Here is a 10653-nt window from a genome sequence, read left to right on the forward strand (position 1 = left end):
TTTCTTCTTCAAAGGTACTGGACATCTTGCAACACATCCAAGCGCTGGACCCCTCCCAGCATGGAGCAGTGGGCTATTTAGTTCAGCATACTCTAGAGCACATCGAACGCCGGAAAGAGGAAGCGGGGCCTGACGTGAAGCTCCACTCGGAGGAGAAACACAAAGACGTCTGCTATTCTGTCGGCTTGATTATGAAACATAAGAGGCGAGTCCATCCCGTTCCATTCCTCCTCCTCCGCTCAGTATTCTGTGCTTGTTTGGTATTCTTGCAGCATCAGATGTTTGCTTTCAGTTTGAGGATCATCACAGATTCAAGCACCACCGATAACCTAGTTCCGGAAGCAGGATTAGTATCTGAATCTCCATGGAAGTTCCCTGTTGCATAGTTAAAATGACAGAACCAGCAAGTACAGGCAGGATCAGAGCTGCTCGTCCCCCAATCCCAATCGGCTTCTAAGCTGAACCTCAGCAACAGTGGCAGTAATGCCTGTGGGAACTGATTCAAAATAGCTTGGTACCCTAAGCCCAATTTCAGCCATTTGCAGGTGGGAAAGGGTTACCGTTTTTTCTCCATAATGCTCTTTGGGGAAAATTGGCTGGGGACCATCTGCCAATTGAATCTGTGAAGGAGCTTCACTGAGCACCTACCCAACGATGAAATGTAGAGATGGGTTGGCTGTTTTGCCCTAAAATCTGGGCTGAAAGTTCAAAAGTTCAGCCCAGTCCAAAAAAGAAAGAAACGTGATCTGGATGAAACGAGCAAAATTTGTCCCCAAATGCACAAATGCCTTTTATCATGAAGGAAATAACATACAAAGCTGCCAACCAGAAAAAAATAGCAAATTTTATCTACAGCATTTATCCATCTGTATAACGTAAGAATGGGGTTAAAATTAGCTCCCTGGGAACACTGTTCTATTTCTGTATTCAATGTTATTTTTAGTTGGCTTTGGACATGTTGCACAAAGACCAGCAGATAACAGGGATATATATAAAGGGGGCATAATTTTTGTGTGGCCCCCGGGAAAACATGTTATTACAACAGAGAGAGAAATTGTAGTTCCTGAGCTATTGAAGCTTTCTCCTGGCATGGATTTTTTTCATGTACAAAGAGTTATCTCTTAATGGGTCTGTTTCACACATAACACTAAGCCATAGTTTGTTTAACGAATCATGAGCTGACCACGATTTAACCCTCAGATGATCAAACAAAACATAGTTTTTTTTCTCCAAAGTTTTTTTTGTTTTCCAGCTGTTCTTGTGGCTTGGAGAGCGTCTTAGGTGGCCCAACAAACACACGATTAAGGAATTGGGCTTGGTTCACACATAATGCCAAGCCAAAATTAAAAACAAACCATGCTTTATAAGCCTGCTGCAAACCATGGTTTACAGTTATTGTTTGGGAAAATAAGCAAACCATGGTTTAAGTTACAGGGCTGGGTTCACATGGTCAAACAAATCAAAATCAAACTAAGCAAACCATGGCTTAGTGGTTTTTTGTAACCCCGGCTACCATTTAAGAACAGTGACAAAACAGCAGCAGGAAGATTGTATGACAATCTGGGATGCTGCTATTGAACACTGTAAAAGGCAATCCCAGTTTCCTCAGCCAAGAGACAGTTTTTTCAGTGCTCTTGAGATAACCAAGGTTTTTTCATTCTGTCAGGTTCAAATAACATGATGTTGGTTATTGATTACCATAACACTATGCAAAATCCCTGGTGGAAAAGTTGTGATCCATTTGAAATTATTGATGTTTTGCTCTTTTTGGCTCTTTTTGCTCTTTTCATTCTACTTAGAGTAGACCTACTCTTTCCATATACGAGGGCTGGATACTCTCCTTTGTGATGTTGTCATGTGAAATTATGGCTGTAATGAAAGGGGGGGGGGGACAAGAACCCTTTTTTCCCAATAGGATACCAGTCTCTTATTTTCCTAGGGGTGTTTTGTAATTGTCAACAGTTACAGCCATAGAATCAGAGAAATGTAGAGTAGGATAAGGACCCAAAGGGCTCTTGCAGAACCTCTTGATTCCACCCAGGCACCCCAATGCATATGTACCATATTGCCTCTGATTTGACTGTCAATTGAGTTGTGCGCCTTTCCCCACTATTTTTCAATTTAGATACGGCTATAACTGTGTCATCTACGGCTGGGACCCGGCATGCATGATGGGGAACGAATGGATCCGGAACATGAACGTTCATAGTTTGCCGCATGGTTCCCAGCAGCCCTTCTACAACGTATTGGTGGAGGACGGATCGTGCCGATACGCAGCCCAAGGTAAGCAGCACTGGGACATTCTCCTTCGGGGGAAACGGGTTCAGCCTTTTCTGACGTGAAAAGAAACCCCAGGTTTTTAACACATGCCAGTGAAGCTGTGCAAATCAGGGGTGCAGGCTGGTGTTAGAAACTTGAGATATGAAAGCTAGGAGCTAAATGGCACCTTAAGTCTGTGAAAGGCAGAATAGAAATATTAAAGAATAAAAATAAGCATGCAGGTGAAAAGTAATATGGGATAATACTCATTGTCTGTCTCATGAGTATAAATAAGGTAAGAATTGTAAAAGGACGTAGTGTAGTCTGCAGATCAAAAATGCTATGCAAGTAATATTTGAAAAGATGGGATCTTCCACTAGAGGGTGCTCTGTACCGCAACACAAATGGGTGTTTGGAAGGGTTTTTCTTAAATATGCAACCTGCCATATATTTTCTTATTCTAAGTCTTGAGCTTCACACTCAGAAGTGCCCAGATGATAGGCACCTAGCTGGTTCTTTAAATACTAGTATTGCCTGGGTGATGGGTATGTACTTGCCTGTCCACCTCCTTTAGTTCAAGCTGTATAATTGTAGATGAACTGGTATTTAAAAAGAAATCATCTCTCTCTCTCTCTGCCTGCCTCTCTTCATCTTCTCAAGGCAACTCCCATCAGACCCAGTCAGAAGAGCCAATGGCTTGGGATGATGGGAGTTGTAGTCCAGCAATGTCTGCAGAGCCACAGGTTCCCCATCTCCGCTTTCAGCATCTGCCCACAGGACCACAGATGGTCCTGATCCAGCGGGCTTTTCTTGTGTTCTTACGACGACAAGTGTTTACTTGAGGAAAGCGTTCAACACAAACAGGGAGTCATTGCCTCATTGCCACCCTCCACACCTCTCTCAGAGAAGACACATAAAGGAAAGGCCTCTGGTGGCAACTGCAGGTCCAGTCCCTATAGGGCAGGCATAGGCAAACTCCGGCCCTCCAGATGTTTGGGACTACGATTCCCATCATCCCTGACCACTGGTCCTGTTCGCTAGGGATGATGGGAATTGTAGTCCCAAACATCTGGAGGGCCGGAGTTTGCCTATGCCTGCTATAGGGATTGGCTTTTTGCAGACTCATAGAGCCAAATTACCAAGAGGGGCATCTTCCCGGAGCAGACACTGTTGTTGTTTCTTTAGAGTATCCTCCACTCTGAATGGCAACAGAGTCCCCGAATAACAGCAGATGCGAGCCACTTCTTCAGGGGAGGCTGGTCTGTTAGGGCATGTAGGATTCCGCCCTTCTGATCTCGGCCTGCCCACAGCCAGACCCCACCTGCCTGCCTTCTTGCTTACAGGAAGTCCAAGGAGAAACCCTGCCTGCCAGCTTCCTCCTCCTTAGCCCCAGGGTTGCTCTTCTAGAACTTGGCAGAGAGGAGGACAGGGACGGAAGTGGAATTAGTTGGCTCCGCCTGCCTTTGCCCCTGACTCTGCCTGTTGTTGCCCAGTGTCATGACCCTGCAGTCATCTTCCAGGGATGAGGCAGAGAGTCTGAAGCAAAAGGCAATGGGTGTGCAGGCCAAGCTTCAGAAATGAGTTCAGAGAGACCTGGGGCAGCTAGTAGCCCCCTGACCTGAGAAGGTGGCACTGCCATCCTCTGACTCAGAGGACTCCACTGCAGGAGGACTGGAGGAAACCCACCCCCGCGCTCCATCGCAATAGGAGGTTCCAGGGGCAGGCTGAACCTTTGAAGTAGAACAGCAGCACCTTGCAGATGCTAATAATCGGGCTGCACCTGGCGCTGCTGCCGCGTAAATAGCTGTTTTAGCCTGTTCCTTGCTAGAGCTCCCTAGATCCTTGCCTTGTTTACTGCCTGAACCTTGACCCACTGGTGTGGCCTTGCCTTCCCACACTGCAGAGCCCCACAGCCTCCCCGCTTTTCTCCCTGCCAGTCCCAAACGGGCACCAGGCACCCCCACGGTTCTTTTTGTCAAGCTTGCAGAAACGGTCACCTTCCCTTTGTTTCTTCCTCTTGCAGAGAATCTGGAGTACAACATGGAGCCCCGAGAAATCCCTCACCCGGACATTGGCCGCTACTTCGCAGAGTTTGCCGGCACGCACTACCTAGCAAACGCTGAGCTGGAGTTCCGGTACCCCGAGGACCTGAGGCTGACGCTTGCGGATGTCCAGAAAACGTACGGGAGCAAGGAATGAACTTCTGTCTGTCTTTGCTGGTGTGAAAGATGGCTTTTGTGCGGTGGCGGCAGCAGCGAGAGCTGTGTCACGGGAACCGTTCTTGACAGTTCTCCGGCTTAACTAGGGATCACATTTTGCTTGATAACTAGGGATGAAGTTTTTTGTTCTTTAACCACCCAGCTAAAGCCGTGCCAATACTAGTGAAATACTGCAGGACACCTGAGCTGCTGAGGTGTGCAGATGCTATTTGTCGGAAATGACTTCTGTGTACGAAGTACATGGTCCTCCTTACTGCTCTTGGACCTCGAAAGCTCTTTGTTTCCCCACCACAGACTTGGGGGAGTGTTTGGGGTGGCCCAGAGACTGGAAAAGTTGGCACCTTACGGATAGGGTTAGTCCTCCACATTTGCGGTGTAATGAAGGTCTTGAGTTATGTGCATACCCTGGAAAGAACATGGCTTTTTCACAGACCTCGTTGCCCACCTTCAATTCCATGCAGCCCTGTGCCAAAATCTTGGGAATTATATTGAAACTTCTTTGTCCAAAGATCTTGCACTGAGCCGATTTCCTCCCACTGCTCCAAACTATCGCTCATGCTGGCTTTTTTCTCCAGGCTTCACAGATTCCATTACACACACACACACACACACACACACACACACACCCCACACTCCTCTTGCTCTGCACCAGTCTTGGAAGGAGCTGCTCATGTTGCTGTGATATTTCCCTGTGCCTAAAGAGGAGTATCCATGCTGTGCTGTGAAAACCTCACGTTTGTCAAGACAAATCTCCTGGGCTTTTTGTGTGTGTGTGTTTGTGTAGTCAAGGGCTGCCAACCTTTTGGAGCCAGTGGGAATTTTGAGATGGTGCCATGGGCACCAGTCACAAAATGGCTGTCGTGGGTGTGTAGCGTGACAGAAAATGGCTGCCGCCCCCCAAAATGGCTGCTCAGAATGGATGGGAGGGCAGGTGGTCCAGTCCTGGCATCCAATGAAATTAGGGCGTGTTTAAAGCAGGGGAGGGTGTTGAATGTAGGAAAGACTAAGCAAACGGAATCTGAGCAGGAAGAGCAGAGTCCCTCCTGCGTTGTGGATTTTTGAGGGGATGTTTACTGGGGCCTTTTGTGAGTGCTGTATGAGGTACCGGTGGGCACAATGTTAGTGACCATGGTTCAAACCAAGCTCCATTTGGAGGAAAACAGGAAGTCCTATTAATCAGGGAATGTCCACGAAATCTTAGTTACTTGATTTGCAGCCCAGCGAGCAGAATGGTACCTAAGCAGGCTGGGGGGGAAACAGCTGATTGTGCACCTTTGTATTTTGTTAAACACTGTAAACATGCACCGCAAAGAGGTGGAAAACATGTAATTTTAAAATGGCCGTCTTTCTAAGCAGAGGGCAGTCGATATTTACCGGATTGCAGGCTTGGGAAGGCTTCAGGTAAACTATCATTATCACGTTGTGAGGGGTAAAACAGTATGTAGTTTTGAATGTTAGTAGCAGAGAAACCATTCCTTTCAGGAGAACTCTTTGTCGTACATGCGGTATTTCTAGTAATATTTTAACCAGCGTATATCCTTGTGAAATTCTCTCAGGGATGGGCAATCTGTGGCCCTCTGTTCTTGGGCTACATTTCCCATCATCCCCATGCTGGTTGGGGCTGATGGGAGCTGGAATCCAAAAACACATGGAGGTCCACAGGTTCCTCACCCCTCTTTTACGTTATCTGCTGGGGACAACTTGAAGCAGCTTAGAGGGCTAGTCCAAAAGAGCCAAAAAATCCTTGAAAGCATTTGTAGTAAATGGAATCAGAACTGGAGAGACAAAATCCTGCATAGCAGGTGTGAGGAACCTCTGGCCTTCCAGATGTTGCAGAACTACAATTCCCATCATCCCAAGCCTTCTCCGTTCACTGGGGATGAAGCGAGTTCTTTCCCCCCATTACGTTTTACTAAGTTTCAACACACAGAATTTCGTCTTCCTTCTCATTTTTACCAACTTCCCACCCCATTTTCCATGCAAGTTGTCGTTTCTCCCCTTCTGCTGCACCCTGTCTTCCATCAAATCATAACCACAATATTATCATCTAATTACTTCTGCCGCTCGTAGATCAAATCCTGCTCGCGAGTTCATCGTGCTATAATATTTATTTAAATAGTCCGAAAAGGGCATCCATTCTTCCATAAAACACTCATCATTAGATTGTCTTGATTTTGATGTTAATTTTGCCAGTCATGCACAGTCCATTAACTTACCCATTCTTCCTTGGTTGGAACTTCTTCTTCCTTCCATTTCTTCGCATGTAGAATCCTAGCTGCTGCTGTTACCTACATAAACAACTTCCAACATGATTTTTGAGAGGGGATTTCTGCCCCTATCACCCCTAACGTAAATGCTTTGGGCTTTTTTACATATATAGGGACGAAGGGAGTTCTAATTCAGCAGCGTCTGTGGGGCCGGAGGCTCCCTGCACCCTGCCCTACAGTTCTCAGTATGACATGAATCCCGATTCATCATTTCAGGGGTAAGAACTTTAGCAATACACTGAATTTCTCCCTCTCTTTGGGGGAAAGCTGCTGCTGCTCCTCCTCCTCCTCTGCAACTAGGGAACAATGTGTCTGCCTCAACCTCCTCCGCGTGCAGCTGGCTCCTTTTTAAAGCATTCATCTTTAAAGCTGGCAGGTCAGGACCCTGTACCAAGGTGGGCTGCAGCAGCAAGCGCTACCACCATGCACTGAATATGGTTTAAAAAAATGAATGAATGAAAAAGCAGGTCCCCAAATGCATGCTTGGGTAAAAGACTGAAGACTGCTGCTTTTAAAAGCGTGGCAGGATTCCTGCCACTGAGTCTTGGGCCCTGCATCAACACTAGGCATGTGACCTTGATCCAAAAGCTCCTTTAGTTCCCTTTTCTGTGTTTTTAGTAGTCAGATACTTGGCCTGTGGTACTTCCTCCCAAGGTGCTCTCAGATTTTGGTTTGTTTGTAAACCACTTAGAACTCGTCCTTTATATGGAAGGTGCTATATATATAAATATATATATATAAATAAATAAATAACTCGAAACAGTATAATGATATTAAAAAAGAATACTTTGTACAGCTAATCTACAATATGCAGTTTTGCTCACAAAAAATGAGATTTTTAGAGGAGAGTTTCAAGCATGGAGGGTTGGGGGGGGTCTTCTTATCTCCCCCTTCCCCTTTGCTCTTGATAGCATCTCTGAAACAAAATGTTCACTTCTTCAGGTTATGATAACTGTGTTTATATCTATCTTGTCTTCTAGACTGTTAGTCCATAGCTATACTTTATTCTACTAGTAGTCGATGGCAGGACTACAGAGGGGGGTTAATATAAATGAGTGTCTTTGCTTGGGCATTTCTATATTTTTAAACAGGGTGGATTCTGGGCCTGTGCTAGATATACGAATGAAAGTCCCTTTGCTGCTGCGATTTATCATTCTGTGGAACTGCATCAGCCGCCCTGTCATAGTGAATTGTGTGTGTTCAGAGTGACTGCTGTATTGCTGGCTCTCCATGCACTAGTTTTGTTTTAATTTATGCACAATAGGTTATTTTTAAAAGAGGTTCTTGGCTTCAAGCCTGCCTGGTGAAATTATACACACACAAACACACACACATATCGCTTTTCAACCAGTTCGTAGGCCAAATACTCCTTTCCAGCCCTTTCTGACCCGTCTTCAAGATTATCCCCAGGCCACATATCCTGTTCAATGATGTCATAGAATTGTAGTGCTGGAAGGGACCCTGGGGGTCATCTAGTCCAACCCCTTGCAATGCGAGAATATGCAGCTGTTCCATCTGGGGATTGAACCTGCAACCTTGGCGTTAGCAGCTCTAACCAATTGAGCTACCCAGGCTGAATTCCTTGAGTGCTTCTGCCTGACTGGGATATGTTATTGAACTGTGGTGATGCCTCTTGTTTGTCTCGATGGAGAGATGGGGGAGGGGCAGGAAGTGGAGATTTGTGACTTTTTTTGTAGCTGGATCGTGGCCCTTGGTACAGAAGGAAAAGTCGCAGCTGTTGCTGCACCTACTTTTCCCCACCCACTATCATGTGGCCCTCCCAGGCTGAAAAGCCTTCCCTATAACCCCTACATCTAAGCCTCTCCATTATCCCTGCTGGTTTGGAACTGCCTGTGGTTCTCCCAGCGGGAAAAAGAAATGCACTTTACACATTCCCAGAGGGGGCTACCTTCTTTATTAACAGTTTCCTAGTCTGGGTCCGAGGCCTGGTATTGAAAACAGGTCCTGAGACTGAGAGCAAGAGCAAGTCACTCCCCAAATGTGTGTGAGAACTGTGGCCAAACAGATACATCTCCGTACAACTGGCACACGTACTTTCCAAACTTGGGAATAATTATGAGACTTGAAAGTAGGGCGGTTTAGTGATTGTTGTGGCCTAAGCTTCTCTGCTCAGAAGCATATCTCACCAAGTTTGATGCCCAGGATTTTAAGGACTTGAGGGTATTCCTGCTGGGTCAGATCAAGCATGAAGATGTATGACTAGCCGTGTTCGATCAGGCCAAGGTCTTCTCTAGGTCTTCTAGATGTGGGTGGACCACAGCTCCCATCACCCACAACCACCTTAGCCTAATGGTCACAGGTGGTGGGAGTTGAAGTCCACCCATGTGGACTTCTCATCTAGCATCCATTTCTCATTGTGGTCAACCAGATGCCATGGGTAAGCCATCAGGCAGGTTCCAAGAGCAGCATCACTCTCCCGTGTGATCTCCAGCAACTGATTCTCAGAGACACATACTGCTTCTGACTGAACATTGTTTCCGTTTTTCATTTAGTCCAAAGCACATGCACATGTTAGCCCAAATTCTTCCTACCTCCCCCAACCCGAAGCTCCAATACCAGAAGAGACTCGGGATCAAAGGAAAGTGGCCAAAGCAATGGACAACTGAGAGAGAGAGAGAGAAGAATCTCACCAACACACCCCTCACCTGCACCTCCTTGCGTTATCAGAGCAGGTGCATAAGCAAACAAAGATGGCCACCAGTGTTGGGTGGCCACAAGTGTATGACCGAGAACATATCCCGGAATTCTCTGGAAAGTAGGAGAGCTCCATGGCAAATTTGGAGAGCCTTTCCCAAATGTCTGGATGGAGAGCCAGAAGTTAATGGTCGTTTCCAATCATTCCTGACTGTTGGCCATGTTGGCTGGTACAGATGGAAGTCCAGAAGCATCTGGGGGCGCATCTCCACTGAGTGTTGGCTAGGACAGTTTTTGTTGAATGTTGTTCCTTCCTTAGGATGATTGAACCCGAGCAGAGAACCTTGTGTAACTTAATGGTTAAGGTCAACTGGTGAAAACGGTCGTTCATCCTAGAGCGGCAAGATGCGTTGCTTCCTTGCATGAACTCTTTGTACTGATAAGGTGCATAAGCTCTTTGCATGGAGGGTCACTGGATTGAGGCTGTGAACTTTTTTCTTTTTCTTTTGCATCCAACATGTGAATGATGGGAACACTCTGTGGTGAACTGGCAATATGTTTTTTGACCGCTGTGGATTTTCCATAACTTATTTTTCATGAATTGCTTCAGGGTGGGTGTTGGGGTTTTTTTTGTTTCTGGAGGGGTTGAGGGAGTTGGGAGTTTGTTCCTAGACTATATGGTTGGGGAAGAGATCCCAATAAAAGTAACTACTGCTTTAAATATTGACTCTTGGTCTTCTGTATTAAAACTTCCTACATTCCAGTAATTTCATATTCTCTCTCTCTCTCTCTGTCTCAAAAAAATAATAATTAAATTTTCTGTTTTACAATTTAGAGTATTCATTTAAACAACCTTAAAATATAAATGACTTCCCTTCTTCTCTTTCCATGGTTCATTTTGCATATCATAAATCCCTGCATATTTTATATAAACTAAACCATTCAATATTCCACTATTACATTCATCGAAACTTGCTTACACTGCTGAATTTATCTTCATGCTGCCAACGTTTTCAAGTGTACACAATTTCCCCCCATATATTCAATAAACATTTTCCATAATGAATTGAATTTTTTTTTAAAAAAAACAGAGTCCTTTTTGTTGGGGATAATTCAGATGGAAATTCCCAAGTGTCAGAAAAGGTTCTGGTTTTTTGTATGCCACTACTGCAGCCTGTGTTTTGTTAGCCCAAAAATGGAAAACGAGCGAAGTCCCGACTAAAGAATGGCAACTTAAACTGATGGAATATGTG

The 10653-nt window shown here is 45.5% G+C and overlaps 1 protein-coding gene across 1 annotated transcript in view; it reads left to right on the forward strand.

The window, feature by feature from the left end:
- FBXO21 (F-box protein 21) overlaps positions 1-10121 on the forward strand; it is a 28577-nt gene extending 18456 nt beyond the window's left edge. Inside the window, exons 10-12 of the mRNA XM_083478659.1 lie at positions 15-205; positions 2126-2283; positions 4283-10121. Of these exons, the coding sequence (XP_083334785.1) occupies positions 15-205; positions 2126-2283; positions 4283-4458 (525 nt within the window). The 3' untranslated portion in view covers positions 4459-10121. The remainder of the gene's footprint in view (positions 1-14; positions 206-2125; positions 2284-4282) is intronic.
- Positions 10122-10653: the final 532 nt, after the last annotated feature.

Source organism: Podarcis liolepis (genome assembly GCF_965112155.1).
Source record: "Podarcis liolepis genome assembly, chromosome: 15".
In the NCBI taxonomy this organism is placed as follows: domain Eukaryota; kingdom Metazoa; phylum Chordata; class Lepidosauria; order Squamata; family Lacertidae; genus Podarcis; species Podarcis liolepis.